A 22,430-nucleotide genomic window follows, 5' to 3' on the forward strand; every position below is an offset into this window, starting at 1 on the left:
ATGCCTCCCCCATATTGTATTCCATTAAGATGTATAACTACAATGAACTAATAAAAAGTAAAAATAAATAAAATGGAAATGGAAAAAAATAAAGTGAACTTCAGTTCCCTCATCTGTAAAATGGAGGTCATCTCTGTCTGTAAACTGTGCACTTCACAGATGTTGGAGGCTGAGACATTTGCACATGTGTTGAGGGCCCTGTTAGTAAATGTGAGTATAATCTTTTGTGGAGTTGGAGATCTTATACATACTGTGTAGTGCAAGTACCCATAAGTATCAAAGACTGCAAATGGGCGGGAGCAGGCAAAACAGCATAATACCTTCTTGTTGCTCTTGGTACCCTTTGACCTTCCCTTCTTACTCAATCAGTCCCTACCCTGTGCATCACAGTTATACAACCAGTCCCCAAATTAATCCCCTCCTTATTCCTACAGATTTCAGTTAGTGCTTTTAATAAAAGAATGTGTACCATGTTAGTGTTATCCAAACTTTGGTCCTCCTCCTCCCTCCTCTTCCCTAGAGAAATTTTAGGTATTGTGTAATTCCTCTCTCCTCCCTTCCCCTTCTGAAGGAGAGGAGTCAGCATCTTGTTATTGTGGGTTTATGATGTTGCCAACCATTGTGGGAGTTTATTTTCCCCAGCCTTTACAGATCTACTTAGATTCTAATTTGGGTTTTTCTCTCCAACAGTTGCTATTAGACTAAGGAAACACAGGTCACTACTCAGATTATTGACCTTTTTACTTGAAGGCAAGTATAATATCTTTGTTAAAAGTGAGGAAAAATGGACCAGTGGCTTAAAAAATTTATCCATGGCCCTGATAAGACAAAAAGTACTACTGCTCCCAAAGGTTTTCTTGCAATTGCTATATCTTTTGATTTCCATAGTTTCACTGGTTTTTTTCACTGATTTTCTCAACCAAGACCTTACCTAGATTCTAAGGGTTTTTTGAGCCTAGCTTGGCCTTGATAGGGGCAGATTCCTTTTTCTATTAGCACAATCCCAATAAGATTATAGTTTTAGTTTGTTTTGGTTTGTTTGTATTTAAATAAACTACAGTAAGAATCCAAAGTAAAAAGAAAAAGAGAGGGGTACAGGGTATGTTTATTGAGTTGACAGAGCAGAGGCTGTTTATCCTCAGGTGTTTGGAGTCTGTCTACAAGTTAATTAAGCCTGGCATTGGACATTCATCCCAGGCTCTTTTGTTTCCTGAAGTTCAGCTGATTTGGATACTAGATCAAGTTATTCTGGGAAGAAAGATCTTATATACTAATAAACCAAAATGTCTTTTAAAGATTTTTTTTTTTTTTTTTTTTTTGGTGGTACTGGGGGTGGAACCCAGAGGCTTTCTACCTCTGGGCTATACTCCCAGACCTTTTTTTATATTTTATTTGGAAACAGGGTCTCACTAAGTTGCTAAGAGCCTCACTAAGCAGCTGAGGCTGGCTGGCTTCGAACCCGTGTGATCCTCCTGTCTCAGCCTCCCAAGCGCGGGGATTACAAGCGTGTGCCACCACGCCCGGCTTTTTTTTTTTTTTGGTGGTACTGGGGATGGAACCCAGGGGCTTTCTACCTCCGGGTTACACTCTCAGACCTATTTTATATTTTATTTGGAAACAGGGTCTTTTAAGCCAGCTAAGGCTGGCTTCGAACCTGTGCGATCCTCCTGTCTCAGCCTCCCAAGCGCGGGGATTACAAGCGTGCGCCACCACGCCCGGTTCTTTTAAAGATTTTGACAGGGGATATGACTGTTGTTTTCCTTTTGGTTATTAGCTTCAAGTGTGTGTTAGGACTATCTGAAATGCAAGTTTGTCTAACAATAGTTTTCCATGGAGTAAAGTGGTGGGCAATAAAGCCTATGTTACATTTATTTTTTTATGTGATTTTCTCTATTTTGGGGATGATGTTTTTTGATGGAAGGAACTATGTATTCCTAATATCTGACATAATTCCTAGTTTACTATAGTCAATGTTATTGAATGAATAGAAAATACAAATTGACAAGCACAAGTTTTCTCAGTATATGTTTTAGGAAGTTTGAATCATCTTTTTGTCTTCTGAACCATTAAGAAAGGAGTAACTGAATATTGTATGATAGTTGACAATCTATTAATAAAGAATATTTCTAATTCTTCTGATAAGATCCTAGAAAGGTCAGGCATAAAAGAAAGAATATAGTCTACTTGTGTGTGTGTGGGTACTGGAGATTGAAACTGGGGTATGTTCTACCTCTAAGCTACATCTCTACTTTTTTATTTTGAAATAAGATCTTATTGAGTTACTGCATGCTGGCCTTCAACCTGTGATACTCCTTTCTCAGCCTTCCAAGTACTAGATTTACAGGTATGAGCCACCACACCTGGCATACAGTCTACTAGTTTTTTTTGTTTGTTTGTTTTGTTTTTTTGGTGGTACTTGAGATTTAATTCATTGCTGTTGTACCTCCAGGCTACACCTCCAGCCTGCTTTTTTATTTTTTGGTTTAAAACAGCCATGCTAGATTGCTGAGAGTATTACTATGTTGCTGAGGCTGTCCTGGAACCTGTGATCCTCCTGTCTCAGCCTCCCAAATACTAGGATTACAGGTGTGGGCTACCATGTCCAAGCTCAATCTACTTTTATTTTTTTATTTTTTATTTTTTATTTTTTTGGTGGTGGTACTGGTGGTGGAACCCAGAGGCTTTTCTACCTCCAGGCTATACTCCCAGACCTTTTTTATATTTTATTTGGAAACAGGGTCTCACTAAGTTGCTGGAAGCCTCACTAAGTAGCTGAGGCTGGCTTCAAACCTGTGCAATCCTCCTGTCTCAGCCTCCCAAGCGCGGGGATTACAAGCGTGCGCCACCACGCCCGGCCTCAATCTACTTTTAATACTAAGAAAATGAAAATTTGAAACTACAAGTTACAACTTACCCTCACATTAGTTTCTTTAATAGTTCTGTGTTATAGTATATTTCTGAAAAGACCTCAATTTTATATTTAAATAAATACTTAAGGGTATAAAGTAAGATGTTTTCCTCCTTTTTTACACTTAAACTAAATGTTACAATTATGGTTTAATTATTAAATAGAACCTAAAAGCTGAGTTTACTGTATAAATATTATTCAGATTTTTAGGGATCCCACCTTTCTGATAGAACTTGATATTGCTTTTAAGAGGGAGAGAGAAAAAAAATGGATGAATGGGGAAAAATACTGATTTGGATATGTAACACTGGGAGTTGAATTTGAAGATTCCTCTATAGTAAGATTCTTATTTAATTTGTTGCTATTGTTTTTCCTCCTTGTAAGGAAGAAATGTTAAATGGTAATGACAATAACACCTAGAGATTCTTCCCATTTACTTATGAAAAGAGGAAAAGAAACCAGATTTAGCGCATTAGCTTTATTAGTTAATTGTGTGTGTGTGTGTGTGTGGGGGGGTGTACTGGGGATGGAACCCAGGGACATTCTACCTCTGAGCTACACCCCCAGCCCTATTTTTTATTCTTTATTTTGAAACAGGGTCTCACTGAGTTGCAAGGGACCTCACTAAGTAGTTGAGGCTGTCCACGAACTGTGATCCTCCCGTCTCAGCCTCCCAAATGCTAGGATTACATGCATGTGCCACCACGCCCACCTTAGTTGGGTCAATTTTTATTGTTAGATCAGTTACCATTACAAGTGGGGCAGTCATATTTGGACTTCATACAGCAATGAAAACTGTTAACTCCTCTAATTTCTGAACTCTGTACCAGTTAATTTTCTGTGACATAATTTGATGTATTGCTCAGTTTTTAATTGTAGGAGTGGGATAATACTGACCTAGCTGAAGCAAGCAAGTTAAGATTACTTTAGTCTCTGAGATATAATAGCTCTGAAAAAAGCCTATGAGATTTAATTAAAATTTTGAATTTTTTCGAGCAAGGCGTGGTGGCGCACGCTTGTAATCCCAGTGCTTGGGAGGCTGAGACAGGAGGATCGCACAGATTCAAAGCCAGCCTCAGCTACTTAGGTTCTCAGCAACTTAGTGAGACCCTATTTCCAAATAAAGTATAAAATAGGTCTTGGAGTATAGCCCGGAGGTAGAAAAGCCCCTGGGTTCCACCCCCAGTATCACAAAAAAAAAAAAAAAAGTTTTTAAAAAAATTTTTACCAGTAGCCTCTAATGTTAGTAAAGCTCTTTGTGACATTGAATTCTGATGGCTTGACATAGAATAATTATCACTTAATCTCAGATGGTGGACCTGTTTTAATTTGGTTATTTAATTTAGTGATTTTTAAAGTATGGCACACACTTGTCATCCCAGTACTTAGGAAACTAAGACAGGAGGGTTCACTGGCAGCCACAGCAACTTAGCTAGATCTTCAGCAACTTAGTCAGATCCTGTTTCAAAAAAAAAAAAAAATAGGGCTGGGGGTACAGCCTAGAGGTAGAGTACCCCTGGGTTCAATCCTTAGTATCACAATAAATAAGTAAAGTATGATAAGCATAGTAATCACCTTGGGAATTTGGTTGAAATCCTCAAGCCCAGCCTAACAGTCAGTGGGTCAATGGCCCTAGAAATTACATTTCTAACCCAACTCCCGACTTCTTTTTTTTTTTTTTTAAACTAGGGACTGCACCAAGGGACATTTCTATTTCCTGGTTATACTCCAAACCCATTGCTTTTCTTTTTTCTTTTTTCCTTTCTGGTACTGGGGATGGAAAAACCTCAGGGCATTCTACCTCTGAGCTACACCCTCAACCCTAATTTTTTTTTTTTTTTTTTTTTTTTTTGTGGTACAGGGGATAGAACCCAGGGGCATTCTACCTCTGGCTATACCCCCAACCCTATTTTAAAATTCTTTTTTATTTATTATTATTATTATTATTATTATTATTATTATTCTGGGGATTGAACCCAGGGACATTCTACCTTTGAGCTATACTCCCAGCCTGAATTTTTATTCTTTATTTGGAAACAGGGTCTCACTAAGTTGCAGAGGGCCTCACTGAGAAGCTGATGCTGGCCATGGCTCTGAATCCTCCTGTTCTCAGCCTCCTAAGTACTGGGATTACATCATGTGCCACCACACTCGGCTGTTCTTTATTTCTGAAACGGGGTCTCACTGAATTGAGGAGGGCCTAAGTAGCTGAGGCTGTCCGTGAACCATGATTCTCCTGTCTCAGCCTCCCAAGTACTAAGATTACAAACATGTGCCACCATGCTCAGCTCCCAGTTCCTTTTTATTTTTTATCTTTTAAAATTTTGAAACAGGTCTTTCTAAGTTGCTGAAGCTGACCTTGAACCTGTGATCATCCTTTCTAAGCCTCCCAAGTATTGAGAGTACTCACAAGTATTGAGGTATGCACTACCGCATTTGGCTATAAGCTGAAATTTGAGAACTAATGTGTACTTTATGAAAGTTTGACCATTTATCTGACTTCTTCCCCTTTGTCTGTTTTTGAAAAGCAAGACCAGAATCCAATAAACAACCAGTAACCAAGCATGGTGATATATTCCTGTTATCCCAGTATTTAGGAGGTTGAGACAGGAAGATGGTAGGTTTCAGGCCAGCCTCAGTGACTTGGTGAAACCCTGTTCCAAAATAAATTTTAAAAGAATAATAAAAAAATAGATGAGGATGTAGCTCAGAGGCTCAGAAGTAGACTTCCTCTTGATTCAATCTCAAATACAAAAAAAGTTATTTACTTTTTATTAAAAAGATTGAGAACACATTAAAACCAATATTCCTTTAACTTTAGGATTTATATTAAATAAAAATTGTTTTCTCATTATGAAAGTAATATATACCCCTTGTATAATATTATGAATATTTAGGAAATTGTAAATCACGCATAATCATCTTTACTGGAGATGAGCATTTTTCTGATTTTGGTATCTTTGCTATACATCTCTCTGCATTCCTTGTCCTTCTCCTCCTTGTCGTCTTCGTCGTCCTCCTCCTCCTCCTTCCTCTTTCTCTCTCTCTCCCTCTCTTTTTTTTTTTTTTTTTTTTGGTGCTGGGAAATAAACCCAGGGAAAGTCTATCTCTGAGTTATATCCCCAGCCCAATTTTTATTCTTAATTTTGAAACAGGGTCTTGCTAAGTTGTTGAGGGCCTCACTAAATTGCTGAGACTGACCTTGAACCTTTGAGCCTTCCAATTACTGAAATTACAATCATGCTCTGCCACCATGCCTGGCTCTTTCTCTTTACCTTTATGGAGTAAAAAATGAACCTTTTAGCCGGGTGTGGTGGCACACGCTTCTAATCCCCGTGCTAGGGAAGTTGAGGCAGGAGGATCACACATGTTCGAAGCCAGCCTCAGCTACTGAGTGAGGCTTTCAGCAACTTAGTGAGACCCTATTTCCAAATAAAGTATAAAATAGGTCTGGGTGTATAGCTCGGAGGTAGAAAAGCCCCTGGTTCCACCCCTAGTACCCCCCCCCACACACAAAAGAACCTTTTATCTTGCCTTTTTTAAACTTAATATATCAAAATTTTACAACATTAGGCTGGGCGTGGTGGCATACGCTTGTAATCCCTGTGCTTGGGAAGCAGAGACAGGAGGATTGTGCAGGTTCGAAGCCAGCCTCGCTGGCTTAAGAGACCCTGTTTCCAAATAAAAATATAAAATAAGTCTGGGAGGGTAGCCTGGAGGTAGAAGGGTTTCCAGGGACCCCAGTACCACTAAAACAAACAAATAAAAAAACAACAAAAAAATTTTTAGCACATCAAACCTTTTTTTCCACATATAGTTGTTGCATTGTATTTTTGCCATATAGATATACTGTACTGTAATTTACATAACCAATAACCTCTTGTAAGGTTTTTAGGTTTCCAGTTATTTAAATGAAAGAATGTCTTTCTGTTTAAAATTATGTATGGATATCTGATTATTTTCCTCAGGCTAAAGTTATATTTAAATTAATTGCAGTCACAGTATATATATATATATATATATATATATATATATATATATATATATATATATATATATATGTTTTAAACTTTTGCCACAGCTTCCAAATTGTTTTGAGTATAGTATTATGCCAGATTTTACTTTCACCTTTATGTATGAGAATATGAGACAGGAGTAAGAATTACTATTTATTTTTATTTTGGGTACTGGGAATTGAACTCAGGGGCATTCTAACTCCAGCTATACCTTCAACCCTATACTTTGTTTTTGTTTTGTTTTTTTGTTTTTTAATTTGGAAAGTGCCTCTCTAAGTTGCCAAGAGCCTTGCTAGCTTTTTTTTTTTTTTTTTTTTGGTACTGGAGTTCCTGGAAGCCCTTCTACCTCTGGGATACACTCCCATGGGCTATACTCACAGACCTATTTTTTTAGCTTTTTTATGTGCAAACAGGGTCTCTTAAGCCAGCGAGGCTGGCTCCGAACCAGCATGATCCTCCTGTCTCCGCCTCCCAAGAGCGGGGATTACAAGCGTGCACCACCACGCCCGACGCATGTATTATTTTTTAAAAGCTAATTAGTATTCATTCTCTCTCTTTCTTTCTTGGCAGTGCTGGGAATTGAACCCAGTGCCTCACACATGCTAGGCAAGCTCTCTACCATTGAGCTCCTAATTAATATTCTTTGATTACTAGTGAGTTGAACATGTTTTACATATATTTATCAGCTCCGGCTTTAATTTTTATCTAACCCAAGTTATATTTTTGTTTTAGGTCTTCTCTGTTGGTGGAAATGTCTATGATTTTATCTGCCTCAGTCATTCGTGTCAGAGATGGACTGCCACTGTCTGCTTCTACTGATTATGAACAAAGCACAGGAATGCAAGAGTGCAGAAAATATTTTAAAATGCTTTCAAAGAAACTTGCTCAACTTCCAGATAGATGTACATTGAAAACTGGACGTTATAACATTAAGTAAGATTTCCGTTTGTTTCTTTAGAATTACTTGCCTAGTGGTTGTCATTTAATGAAGTTTGAGTGGTTTCAATAGAAATTAGTGTTTGATTTAGGAGAACTTATTCAGTTTAATCATCTTATTCTCATCATGCCATCATTTTTTCAGCAGTCATAATAGTGAACTTTTTATGATTTATACTCCTTAGTATAAGCAAATGGCATGATGAAAAAGGAGTTTTTTTTTATTTATTTTTATTGGTGCATTGTAATCATACATCGCATTGGAATATAAGACTTGAGGGAATATACAAGCACACATCCAATTAGCCCTCATCCAGTCCCCATCCCATTCCCTCCTCCTCCCTCGATCCCATGCTTGTTTGGTGATTAACTTTGATACATATGTTTATGTACCTCCTGCTTTTTAAAGAGGCTTCATCCTCCCCTATTCCATACCCTCTGATTGGTCACCTTAATTGCTTCACTCTAGGGCCCTTTCTATAGCTCGACCACTTCCTGTTGCCCCTTTCCTCCTAGTTATTGCTGATTAGGGGAAGCATCTAGTTTTAATTTTCTGCATATTTCTCTGTGCATGCCATGTTGCAAATACTGATCCCAATCTTGACAGCCCCAGTTGTGGCCTGGCTACCCGGTGGACTGATCCAGACCTCGCTGACTCAAGCAGCGGCCTTGCCTCATGGGAGGCTCCGGTTCTGGCCTCACTGGCCCCGACACCGGCCTAACCCCTCAGCTGGCTCCTATCCCAGCCTCAGAGGCCCCAGCTCCGGCCTTCCTCACAGCAAGCTCCAATGTTAGCCGATGGCCCCGGCATCGGCCTAACCCCTCGGCAGGCTCTGATCCAGGCCTCAGAGGCCTCAGTAGCGGCCTTGCCTCACGGAAGGCTCCGATGCCGGCCAGTGGCCCCGGCACCAGCCTAACCTCTCAGCAGGATCAGAGCCTCGGAGGCCCCAGCACTGGCCTTGCCTCACAGCAGGCTCCGATTCCAGCCTCGCTGGCCCCAGCACCGGCCTAACCCCTTGGCAGGCTCCAATCCTGGCCTCAGAGGCCTCAGTAGCAGCCTTGCCTCACGGAAGGCTCCGATGCCAGCTAGTGGCCCTGGCACCAGCTGAATCCCTCAGCAGGCTCTGATCCCGACCTCGGAGGCCCCAGCACCAGCCTTGCCTTGCGGCAGGCTCTGATCCCAGCCTCGCTGGCCCCAGCACCGGCCTAACCCCTCGGCAGGCTCTGATCCTGGCCTCGGAGGCCTCAATAATGGCCTTGCTTCACAGAAGGCTCCAATGCCAGCCGTTGGCCCCAGCACCGGCCTAACCCCTCGGCAGGCTCCGATCCCCACCTGGGAGGCCCTAGCACTGGCCTTGCCTCACAGCAGGCTCCGATCCCAGCCTCGCTGGCCCCAGCACCGGCCTAACCCCTCGGCAGGCTCCGATCTTGGCCTCGGAGGCCCCAGCACCGGCCTTGCCTCACGGCAGGCTCCGATCCCGGTCTCGCTGGCCCCAGCACCGGCCAAACCCCTCGGCAGGCTCCAATCCCGGCCTCGGAGGCCCCAGCACCGGCCTTGCCTCACGGCAGGCTCCGATTCTGGCCTCAGAGGCTCAATAGTGGCCTTGCCTCACAGAAGGCTCCGATGCCGGACAGTGGCCCCGGCATCGGCCTAACCCCTCAGCAGGCTCTGATCCTGGCCTCGGAGGCCCCAGCACTGGCCTTGCCTCGCGGCAGGCTCCAATCCCAGCCTCACTGGCCCCAGCACCGGCCTAACCCCTTGGCAGGCTCCAGTCCCGGCCTCGGAGGCCTCAGTGACGGCCTTGCCTCAATGACGGCCTTTCCTCACGGAAGGCTCCAATGCCGGCCGTTGGCCCCAGCACCGGCCTAACCCCTCGGCAGGCTCTGATCCCGGCCTCGGAGGCCCCAGAACCAGCCTTGCCTCACGGCAGGCTCCGATCCCGGCCTCGCTGGCCCCAGTACCGGCCTGACCCCTCGGCAGGCTCCGATCCCGGCCTCAGAGGCCTCAATAGTGGCCTTGCTTCATGGAAGGCTCCGATGCTGGCCAGTGGCCCTGGCACCGGCCTAACCCCTCAGCAGGCTCTGATCCCGGCCTCGGAGGCCCCAGCACCGGCCTTGCCTCGCGGCAGGCTTTGATCTCAGCCTCGCTGGCCCAGCACCGGCCTAACCCCTCAGCAGGCTCTGATCCCGGCCTCAGAGGCCTCAATAACGGCCTTGCCTCATGGAAGGCTCCATTGCCGGCCGTTGGCCCCGACACCGGCCTAATCCCTCGGCAGGCTCCTATCCCGGCCTCGAATGCCCCAGCACTGGCCTTGCCTCACAGCAGGTTCCGATCCCAGCTTTGCTGTGTCTGTCACCGGCCTCAACCCTCGGCAGGCTCTAAATCCGAGCACCCTCTTCGCCCAGCTGTTTGTCCCACGTTCTCAAGGGTGTGTGGTGGTGGTAGCATTCTGCCTCTGGGGTCATTACTTCAAAGGGTCCAGGTGTAATGCATCAGATTTCTGCCTCCCCTGAGTACTGGCCACTGCCATTGCCACTGCCTCCACCATTTCAAATCTTTCCCAAGCTTTTTTTCCACTCTGAATGTTGTCCAGTCTTCCTAAGCATGCGCGACAGTAGCATTCAACCTTTGGTGTAATTTCTCCAAAAAAAAAAAAAAAAAAATATGGTTGGTAGGCTCCGATTTCTGCTTCTCCTGAATACAAGTCTCCACCGCCAACGTGGAGACCACTTTCAGCACCGCCTTTCTCCTTGGCCTCCGCTAAAGACTCCAAAAAAGGAGTTTTATGATAGAGTTTAGAAGTGGGTTAAGTCAGCAGAAGTCTAATCTACCCTGATATAAGAATACAGTTCAAAGATGTCTTTTAGAATGTATAGATTACATGAGTCTTGAACTATGTGTAGAAAAGCCTTGAGCATGTTGTTTTTGTATCCAAGCTTTTAAAAGGATTGGGAACAGAAGTTTTAGTTCTAGTTCCTAACAAGAACCTGAATTTCATATATTTTCTATCACTGATAACTAGTTTATTTAGGCTTTTATAGTATATGACAATGAATTTAGTCTGCAATGTATAAAATTGACAGTTTCTTTATTTTGATACCGGGGATTGAGCTCCAGGGCATTCTATCTCCAAACTGTTGGAGGTAGCCCACAGCCCTGTTTTATTTTTATTTTGAAACAGGGTCTTGCTAGGCCTATGAGAGTCTCACTACTTGCTGAAGCTGTCCTCAAACTTGCAATCCTCCTGTCTCAGCCTCTCAAGTACTAGGATTACAGGTGTGTGCCATCACACCCAGTTTACTTTTGTAAACTTATGTTTAAAAGTTAGAATTAAAATTCTAAGGACAGCTTTTTTTCTAACCACCATGAGTTGGTAGCAACATTGTAGCACAGCCTAAAATTGCCACAAGGCTGCTGCTTCTCTCTTCTTGGCCACATAAAATGTTCTCTGCTTTAAAACTCAGTTTATAGTCTTTGAATCACCATCTACCTCATTGCTATGCTTTATTTCTCTAATGATCTCACTCCCTTCATATAGGTTGCATGCAGAACTTGTTTGATTGCTTTTTTCATCATTAAAAGTTCTTATTTTCAATTTTTCATATGTTCTCTATTTTGCTTTCTATAATTAAGACTGGGTTGTAGCTCATTGAAGAAATTGACCTGCCATGATCTATGTTTTGATTCCTCATCTCATAGCATCATGGTTTTCAAGTTTGTATAGAAATGGAGGCACCAAAGCAGTGAAGTGTATATTTATGTGCTAAATTAGGTAACGGCTTACATTAGATTCTAGTTTACTAGGTAGGGAAGACCAGAATCTTGAAAAGAAAAAAATTAAGGAAATAACATTTAAATTTAAGAAAATTTCTTTAAGTTTCTGCATGTTGGAAAAATGATGCTTTCATCTGGGTATAGTAGCTGGCTGGCTACTTGATTTCAGCTAATAGAGCATATTCCAAGGAGCATGGCTTGTGCTAGCACAGTGCCTTGCACATCTCATAGTAACCCTCAGTCAGGGGTGGTTGTTTTGGGATTTAGCATTGTACAGAGAGCCATGGAGTTAAGCCATGGAGAAAACTCAAAATGGTGATTCCCCTTTAGAGAAACCTTGCTGATTGGGCAAGGTAGAGTAGAATGGGCTATATCCAGTTTTGTGGTTGGTTTCTTTTCACAATCTCTAGTGATACCTCAGTTTTATCTACATGACATTTTAAGGAACTAATCTATTTTATACATGATAAATATACTTTCCTGATGCTATAATAACATATTTAGTGAATAAACTTATTTTATTACTTTAAAAAGTGGCTAAAGCAGTAATTATGAACATAAAAAATTAAATTGTATCATCTGAGATCTTTGTGAATTTGAAAATCATAGTTGTATATTTTGAAATGTCTTTTAACAATGAGACATTGATCTTATGAAAATTAAAACCTTTTGGGAGGTCATTCATATCCTGTTGTGGATTTTAGTACAAGAAATAGAATTCTTTAGTTCGTTCACTGCCAATTCTTTGAAATCTAATAATGGCTGTGAGCCACATAGGCTCTCTTATTGCCTGAGGGGTCACTTTCTCTGTATTTGTCCCCAAATTGCTATTGCCAGCCAGGAATGCTATTTTAAGTCTATCTGCCTTTTAGTTTTAGTCTCTAGTAGGGCTTTCCTTTCACTTTTTAGTGACATTTTCTGGTTACAAGAATAACAATTTCAGCAATAACCCAGTTATTGAGTACCTGAAATTACCAGGCACTTTACTTACATTACTAGTAAACTTTGCTTACAGCTCTGTGAATGGCTAATAAATAGAGCTCTTTTTCATGGCTAAAGGCAGATACACGACTCCTACTAGCTTAAGCAAAACAAAACAAAAAAACCCAAACAAACCCCAGAAGTTTTAGTGCTTTTATTTTTCCCCTCAATTTTGATGGAATTGATATGTAGAGCAAGTGAATAAAGAAGAACCCTAAAGGACTTCCCCTGGAAGTAGTACAAGTTAAATTTGCTGGGTGTGTAAATTAAGAAAATTAAAGAAAAACAGTCAATCATAATCCCATGCTCAAACATCATTAATACCATAGATATTTCCTTCTAGTTTCTTTCCATGCATACAAATATTTTATATAACTGAGAGATTGTGCTTGATATAGTTTTATGCAGTATTTTGCTGTATAAATTTGCAATGATTTTCCATGCCATTAAGTCTTATAAAAGTTGTGCACTGATTTCCTACTATAGTTTATTTACCATTTCTCTATTATTAAATAGTAGGTTATATTATTATTAACACAGCAGGGGTTTTTATTTTAATTTTTTGGTACTGGGGATTGGACCCAGGGGCATTGTGCCTCTGAGGTACACTCCTAGCCCTTTTTATTTTTTTATTTTTTAGTTTTAAACAGAATCTCAATAAGTTTCTGAGGCTGACCTCAAACCTGAGGTCCTTGTATCTCAGCCTCCCAAGTACTGGGATTACAGGCCTATTCCACCTAGCCTGGTTGGTTGGTTATCTTTAATGCCTTATTTTTTTTAGGGCATTAAAGATAAAGATGCAGTGAGCTAAAAAATTTTTTTTTGTGTGAAGAATATGGGTAGGGCTATCTAATCAAATGTCTTGTCAGGAAGTTTTCATTTCTTACAGTCTCTTGCCTTTTGTAGATGGGTGTTCTCCACAGATTGCATATCTAATTCCAGGCATGCTTCATTCCAGCCGAGAAACTCTTTCTTCATGTTTCAGGACATAAGTTTAATTGGGTTTGTTTGTACCATGGTCCATTTGGGGCTCATCTTTGTAGTTAGAGAGATCAGGTGCTCTTAGCTGGCAGGCTAGATCACACATTTAGCCCTTTGAAGAACAGCTTTACTAAAAGAGCCCTGCAGAGCCGGGCGTGGTGGCACATGCTTGTAATCCCCGTGCTTGGGAGGCAGAGACAGGAGGATCGCGCAGGTTCGAAGCCAGCCGCGTGCGCTGGCTTAGGAGACCCTGTTTCCAAATAAAAATGTAAAAGTAGGTCTGGGAGTGTAGCCCGGAGGTAGAAGGGCTTCCAGGAACCCCCATACCACAAAATAATAATAATAATAATAATAATAATAATAATAATAATAATAATAATAAAATAAAAGGGCCCTGCAGAACAGGTGGTGGGCTCGAGGTAATTTCTCAAAGAAAAGAAAGGAAGGGATGGTGGTCACATAGCTATTATAGTACTAAAAACCAGACAAATGAGACAGTGACATAAAGAAATTCCTCTAAAGTCATAGAGCTCACAAATAGTATATCTGAGGCTAGTCTTCTGGCTTTATGATTCATACTCTAATCTGATAAAGAGGGAGATGCTGCCCTTTACCTTTACCCTTTTTCTTGACAGCATTCTTTCCTGATTCTAATACTTTTCACTTTTTATGGAGAGAGAAGTTAACCAGTAAGAGAAGTAAGTGAAATACCCTTTTTTGTTGTTGTTGTTGTTGGGAAATAATGAAGAGGAGTGTATACGTGAAACCTAAAACTGTTGGGACAACATTGCGTCCTTGGAGACTAGGAGTTTGTTAGAGAGGGGTTGTGGCAAGAGAGTGCACCTCTGCAATAGCTACCAAGCCACTGGGGCAGGAGATAACCTGTGTGTCCTGCTCTCTTGTTTTGTCTCATTACAAGCATCACATTACTTTTTCTGTTGTTTACTGTGTCACAGTGGATAGCTTTTCAGCACCATGAATGTTAAGTAGGCTCTTGTGAACTGGCCTACGAACCTGATTACTTTTTCAATACAGTTGATATGGGAAAATGGGATCTAGGTGCAGTAAACTTTGAGAATACAACCAATAGGTAAATTAAGGATGATCTATGATCAGTTATAAACAGGATCTTCATTTCTGGGGTATAAAAGTGTTAGGACAGTGGGAAAGGTTGAATCAGGAGATAGATTAGTTCTGAGAGAAAGGAGATGAAGACTGTCAAAGGCAAACTTTGTTTAATCTATGTTTTATCCAAGATCCTGATGGCATAATCACCTTTGGCTCTTTGAATCTATTTTCACTTTTGCCTTTAGCATTCTGTTATACGTTGCCATTGCCTGGCATATTGCATATTAATGCTTTTTCGTATTTAGTGACATTAAAATTGGTGACTAGCCGAGCGTGGTGGCGCACGCTTGTAATCCCCGTGCTTGGGAGGTGGAGACAGGAGGATCGTGCAGGTTCAAAGCCAGCTTTGCTGGCTTAAGAGACCCTGTTTCTAAATAAAAATATAAAATAGGTCTGGGAGTGTAGCATGGAGGTAGAAGGGTTCCATCCCCAGTACCACCAAAAAAAAAAAAAAAAAATTGGTGACTAAAGGGTCTTTTCTTCATGAGATAATTTTGTGCATGATTTGGTTGGTTATCATTAGAGGATAATTGAAAGTTGGGCATATAAGAGAGATAAATGAGAAAATATGAAGTTCCTGATAGGATGCTGAATATGACAGACACTTAGTTGTACTGAATTATCTTTCTAGTTCTTATTTTCTTACTGTCCCAATTGATGACAAAGTCTTTTGTTTTCAGTTTATTTCCCATTGAACATATTTGATTATAATAGAAGCCATAAGGTGTGTTCACTTTCAGCCAGGCGTGATGGTGCATGCTTGTAATCCTAGTACTTCGGAGGCTGAGACAGAAGGATCCCAAGTTTGAGGCCAGCCTTAGCTATTTAGTGAGGCCCTCGGTAACTTAGTGAGACCTTGTTTCAAAATAAAGGGTAAAAAATAGGACTGGGGGTGTAACTTGGAGGTAGAATCCTCTGGGTTCAAACTCCAGCACCATAGATACACACACACACACACACACACACACAGATATTCTCACTTTCATAATGTCAGTGCTTTCTATTTAATATTTACAAGTTTAAACACTTGAATGGAATTCGATATGAAAGGTTCTATTGTAAAAGTAATAACTTTCATAGCAATTTTAATAGATCAGAGAAGGTACATCCAACTGGAGAACTTTACCCAAGAAAGCTATTCAGTAGGCAAAAATATGGTTACAAAGGATAAGCAGATTTTCTATGTGTAATATTATTGTCATAGAGTGAAATTTATGTTATATGTAATGCATATATTATTACAATGTCAGCTTACACATAGTTTGCTACATATCTTGTCATTCAGCATGCTTTAGAGTGCATTTTTGTATATTTATCTTGTTTTCTATAATTGTTTCAAGTCATTCCAGTAAATTGTATTGCAAGGTCCTGGAAGGTAGAATTTTTTTTTTTTTTTTTTTTTTTTTTTTTTTTTTTTTTTTTTTTTTTTGGTGGTACTGGGGATAGAACCCTTTTACCTCTGGGCTACACTCCTAGACCTATTTTATATTTTTATTTGGAAACAGGGTCTCTTAAGCCAGCACGGCTGGCTTCAAACCTGCATGATCCTCCTGTCTCTGTCTCCCAAGTGCGGGGATTACAAGTGTGTGCCACCACGCCCGGCTAGAGACTTTATTTTTAACATCAAAGATTATAGAGGAGAATACTACACCTAAGCCAAGTGTTTTATGATCTGTTAAGGGAAAATTAGTGCTTTTTAAAATATTAATTTGATGAAACAGGCCATAATTAAACTAATAATATCAGTACTTAATTGATGATGTGTAAAATTTGACAGCTTGAATATAAAATTTTATATCAGAAGTCAGGCTTGGTTGTGCACACCTGCATTCTCCACCATGCCTGGCTGTTGTTGGACTTTAAGAATCACTTGGAGCCAAGCTCTGTGGCATATGCCTGTAATTCCAGTACTTTGAAGACTGAGACAGGAGGATTTCGGGTTTGAGACTAGCCTCAGCAACTTAGTGATACCCTGTTTCAAAAATTTTTAAAAAAGTAGGAATTGGGTAAGGGCTAATTGAGTGATTATGTACATGTATGCTTCTACCATCTTGTACTCCATTTAGATGTATGATTACAATGCATCAATAAAAAATTAAAGAAAAATTGAAAAGTGCTCGGGGTGTAGCTTGTAGATAGGATGCCCATGAGTTCAATCCTCCTTACCAGAAATAAAAATAGAATCACTTGTGGTGTGGCTTAAAAATATAATAGAATTAACTTTTTTTGTGTGTGTGTGGTACTGGGGTTCCTGGAAACCCTTCTACCTCCGGGCTACACTCCCAGACCTATTTTTATACTTTTTTAAATTTAGAAACGGGGTCTCTTAAGCCAGCGCAGCTGGCTTCAAACCTGCTCTATCCTCCTGTCTCCACCTCCCAAGCGCAGGGATTATAAGCGTGCACCACCACGCCCGGCTAGAATTAACTTTTTAATAAAGTGGCAAGAAGGTGTAAATTCCCTTGTCTGGAGATTGGACTTACTCATTCAGGACACACTTGATCCTGGAAGGACATAAAGAGGTTCCTAATGCATGCAGAGATGGGAATAAATGGTGTTATGAGATAAGATAAATTACTTGGCCAGAAGAAAAGCAATAGCTAGAAAGACCAATCTCCACTGGAACCAAAGCCCAAAGTGGAAGGGAATTAAATACTTTTTGAAAGGAAATTAGAGTGAAGTAAAAAGAAAAGGATCAATTTAAAAATTTTAATCAAGCTGGGTGTGGTGGTGCACGCTTGTAATCCCAGTACTTGGGAGGCTGAGACAGGAGGGTCTCAGGATCATGGCCAACCTCAGCTACTTAGTGAGACCCTCTGCAATTTAGTGAGACCTTGTTTCAAAAAAAAAAAAAAAAAGGGCTGGGGATGTATCTTGGAGGAAGAATGCTCCTGAGTTCCATCCCCAGTACCACACACACAAAAATTGTACTCAAGGTGTATTGTGTGTTTGTGTGTGTGTGTGTGTGTGTGTCTACATGTAATGAATTATAGGCACACATATCTATTTATTTATTATTATTTTTTAAATTTATTTTTATTGGTGTATTGTAATCCTACATCACATTGGAATACAAGACTTTAGAGGATATACAAGCACACATCCAATTAGCCCTCATCCAGTCCCCATCCCATTCCCTCCCCCTCCCTCGATCCCATGCTTGTTTGGTGATTAATATGATACATATGTTTATGTGCCTCCTGCTTTTTAAAGAGGCTCCATCCTCCCCTATTCCATACTCTCTGATTGGTCACCTTAATTGCTTCACTATAGGGCCTTTTCTATAGCTCGACCTCTTCCTGTTGCCCCTTTCCTCCTAGTTTTTGCTGATTAGGGGAAGCATCTGGTTTTAATTTTCTGCATATTTCTCTGTGCATGCCACGTTGCAAATACTGATCCCATTCTTGACGGCCCCAGTTATGGCCTGGCTACCCGGTGGACTGATCCAGACCTCGCTGACTCAAGCAGCGGCCTTGCCTCATGGGAGGCCCTGATTCTGGTCTTGCTGGCCCCGAAACTGGCCTAACCCCTCAGCTGGCTCCGATCCCGGCCTCGGAGGCCCCAGCACCGGCCTTCCTCACGGCAGGCTCCGATCCTGGCCACGCTGGCCCTGGCACCGGCCTGACCACTCGGCAGGCTCCGATCCTGGCCTTGGAGGCCCCAGCACTGGCCGTGCCTCACGGCAGGCTCTGATCCTGGCCATGCTGGCCCTGGCACCGGCCTGACCCCTCGGCAGGCTCCGATCCTAGCCTCGGAGGCCCCAGCACCGGCCTTGCCTTACGGCAGGCTCTGATCCGGGCCTTGCTGGCCCCGGCACTGGCCTAACCCCTCAGCAGGCTCTGATCCCGGCCTCAGAAGCCTCAGTAGCAGCCTTGCCTCACGGAAGGCTCCGATGCTGGCCGCTGGCCCCGGCACCAGCCTAACCCCTCAGCAGGCTCTGATCCCGGCCTCGGAGGCCCCAGCACTGGCCTTGCCTCACGGCTGGCTCTGATGCTGGTCATTGGTCCCGGCACCGGCCTAACCCCTTGGCAGGCTCTGATCCTGGCCTCGGAGGCCCGAATAGCGGCCTTGCTTCACAGCTGGCTCTGATGTCAGCCATTGGCCTCGGTACTGGCCTAACCCCTCGGCAGGCTCCAATCCCAGCCTCTAAGGCCCCAGCACCGGCCTTGCCTCATGGGAGGCTCCGATTCTGGCCTCACTGGCCCCAGCACCGGCCTAACCCCTCTGCAGGCTTCGATCCCAGCCTGGGAGGCCCCAGTAGCGGCCTTGCCTCACGGCAGGCCCTGATGTCGGCCATTGGCCCCGGCACCAGCCTAACCCCTCAGCAGGCTCTGATCCCGGCTCGGAGGTCCCAGTACCGGCCTTGCCTCATGGCAGGTTCCAATCCTGGCCTTGTCGGCCCCAGCACCGGCCTAACCCCTCTGCAGGCTTCGATCCCAGCCTGGGAGGCCCCAGTAGCGGCCTTGCCTCACGGCAGGCCCTGATGTCGGCCATTGGCCCCGGCACCGGCCTAACCCCTCAGCAGGCTCTGATCCCGGCTCGGAGGTCCCAGTACCGGCCTTGCCTCATGGCAGGTTCCAGTCCTGGCCTTGTCGGCCCCAGCACCGGACTAACCCCTCGGCAGGCTCCAATCCCGGCCTTGAATGCCCCAGCACCGGCCTTACTCAGCAGGCTCTGATCCTGGCCTCAGAGGCTCCAGCACCGGCCTTGCCTCGTGACAGGCTCCAATCCCAGCTTTGCTGTGTCCGTCGCCGGCCTTACCTCTCGGCAGGCTCTAATCTGAGCACCCTCTTCGCCCAACCATTTGTCCCACGTTCTCGAGGGTGAGTGGTGGTAGCATTCTGCCTCTGGGGTCATTACTTCAAAGGGTCCAGGTATAATGCATCAGATCTCTGCCTCTCTTGAGTACTGGCCACTGCCATTGCCACTGCCTCCACCTATTCAAATCTTTCCCAAGCTCTTTTTCCACTCTGAATGTTGTCCAGTGTTCCTAAGCATGCGCGACGGTAGCATTCGACCTTTGGTGTAATTTCACCAAAAAAAAAAAAAAAAATAAGGTTGGTAGGCTCCGATTTCTGCTTCTCCTGAATACAAGTCTTTACCGCCAACTCGGAGACCGCTTTCAGCACCGCCTTTCTCTTTGGTCTCCACTAAAGACTCTCTCCTTACAGGTGATGTCCAAGATTCTTAACAATGTAGAGAAGAAGCAGCCCTCCTTAGCGGGGAATTTTTCCAATAATTCTAGTTCATTTGGATAAGTTTTGTCTGCATCTCCAGTATCCTGGCATCCGCCACGGCCTCCTTGACCCCTCTCTGATATTTTCCTTTTTCCTTTTTCTTTTCCTTTTTTACAGGGTCCTTCCGGGTGGAAAGGGGGTCGCCTAGGGGTACCCCGCCAGCGCCTGCCCACCCGCCCAGGGTCGGGGCCAGAGGCCCGGACCACATAGTCCTTCCGGGTGGAGAGGGGGTCGCCGAAGGGTGCCCCGCCAGTGCCTGCCCACCCGCCCAGGGTCAGGGCTAGAGGCCCGGACCACAGGGTCCTTCCGGGTGGAAAGGGGGTTGCCGAAGGGTGCCCCGCCAGTGCCTGTCCACCCACCCAGGGTTGGGGCCAGAGGCCCGGACCTAGGCACACATATTTATTAGCAGTGATAAAGGGAGGCTCAGAAACTGCTAGAACCGTATAGCCATTTGGAAGTATTATTCACTGCAGAGCTAATTCTATATGACCCCTAAGAACATCCTTGCTTAGGACATGTTGAAGATTCACTGACCTGAACCCTGACTGTAACAGCAGGTAAAATAGTGTTGTCTTCTGTCATTCAGTCCAGTATTTATTTGGCTTCTGTTTTGTGTAGATGCCACTGGGTTGTAGAGTTATCTGTCCATGGTATATTTAAAAAATTAGTTTGTAAATGGATGAATGGCGCACACATTTATTTACCCATTTACTGAGCACTTACTGTGCTAGATACAGAACATTCTAGGTGCTAAGAATACAATGGTGAACAATGCAGAAATCATCCCTGCTCTCATGGAGCATATTTATTAGTGAGAGAGACATTGTAGCAAATAAATACATAAATATATAGTTACAGTTTGGGCTAGTTCAGGAAGGATAGCAATCACTGTGCTTTAACCATAAGGATGGGATAATTCAGTTTATGTGTTCTGGGAGCAACTCTGAGAAGGATGAGTAGGAATTATCTAGATCAGAACTGGAGGATAGTGGAGGTGGAGTTGGGAGAATTGCAAATGGAGAAGACAGTTCCTGAACCTCTCAGGTTGGGAGTGGGAGGACCAGGAGTAGGTTGGCATTCCTGAGAATCTGAAACAAGGTTAGAACAGCTGGAATGCAGAGAGGGAGAAGTAGGGGGAGAAGTGGAGAAGTTGGCAGGGCTTCCTGTCTTTAATAATACATGTGAAATAAGTTCTAAAATCCTTGTTTCATTACTCTTAATTTAGGGGGAAAATAGAAATTGATTTGTGGGTTGGAAAAATGAAAAAAAAAATGTTGGTGAATTAGGACATGATCGGTTTATCTGTACCATATAGAAGTTGGTGCTGCGAAAAGATTGTGCACTGTGGAGTCAGAACTAAGTTCATCCCAGCTCTCCTTCTTAGTGAGTTAAAGCCTGGGTAAGTTAAAGCCTCCCTGAGCCTCTATTGTTTCATTCCTAGAATGAATGGATTCCTTCATTCCTAGAATGAATTCCTTTAATGGGAGAATGAGGTTAAATAGATATGTAAAGTACTCAGCAGAGGACTTAGCTCATATTGAGTGGCCAATAAATGTGTGTACTCCTGTTGCTGTTACTACAAATTATTTTATTCCTCCTCAAGGTGAGGGAGCTAAGCAGACTTGATGGGCATGGCTAAAGTATGTGGAAACCGGCATGCCTTTAGTGGCTTTAGATTTTGTAGAGCACTTTTCAAAAGTGGTACTCACTGAGATGAGGGAGTCTTTCAGTCTGTCCCAATGATATATTAATCTGTTAAAGAGCAGATTTTTAAAAATTATTACAAGTGTAAATCACCTGAACTGTTAAATACTTTGGGGAAACTTACTTTTTATTTCAAAGAAAGCATTATAAGGCTGAATTTACTATGAAAAGCCATAATAATGGAGAATACTTTATAACCCTTTTAGAGAATATCATGCAATTATATAGGAAAATAAAGACTTCCTGAAAATGTTAATATACAGACTTAAAAAATTGGATTTCCTTTATTTCATTTAATTTTATAGAGTTAAATTTAGCACAAGATAAACTGTCTGTGGCTTACTCTTTTATTAATATGGAAATACAGTAAAACCTTGATATAACACAAAACTGGGTCCCAAAATTTCAGTCATACTATTGATGGATAATGAAAAACTTCTAGCTAGCCAACTGGGGAGTGTGTGTGTGTGTGTGTGTGTGTGTGTGTGTGTGTGTGTGTGACTGGAGATTGAACCCAGGAGAATTTTATCTCGGAGCCATACAATAGCTCTATTTTATTATTTTATTTTGAAATAGGGACTCACTAAGTTGCGAATGGCCTTACTAAATAGCAGAGGCTGGCCATGAACCTGTAATCCTACTGTCTCAGCCTCCCAAGTACCGGAATTACAGGTGTATGCCACCATGCCTGGCTGCTAATTGGGAGTTCAGAGTATGTAGGAGCCAATTACCAATTGTGTTTCGGTTATTCAGTTTATTATAGG

The 22,430-nt window shown here is 42.7% G+C and overlaps 1 protein-coding gene across 7 annotated transcripts in view; it reads left to right on the forward strand.

Moving 5' to 3' along the window:
* Positions 1–7,675: 7,675 nt before the first annotated feature.
* Positions 7,676–22,430, forward strand: part of SEC22A (SEC22 homolog A, vesicle trafficking protein) — a gene marked incomplete at both ends in the record, with an annotated part of 70,003 nt that continues 55,248 nt past the window's right edge. For all 7 annotated transcript variants that reach the window (XM_080695594.1, XM_080695598.1, XM_080695597.1 and 4 more), the window contains one exon: positions 7,676–7,857. In XM_080695594.1, coding sequence (XP_080551720.1) covers positions 7,676–7,857 — 182 coding nt within the window. The remainder of the gene's footprint in view (positions 7,858–22,430) is intronic.

The sequence above is a fragment of the Muscardinus avellanarius genome (assembly GCF_963383645.1).
Source record: "Muscardinus avellanarius genome assembly, chromosome: 5".
Lineage (NCBI taxonomy): Eukaryota > Metazoa > Chordata > Mammalia > Rodentia > Gliridae > Muscardinus > Muscardinus avellanarius.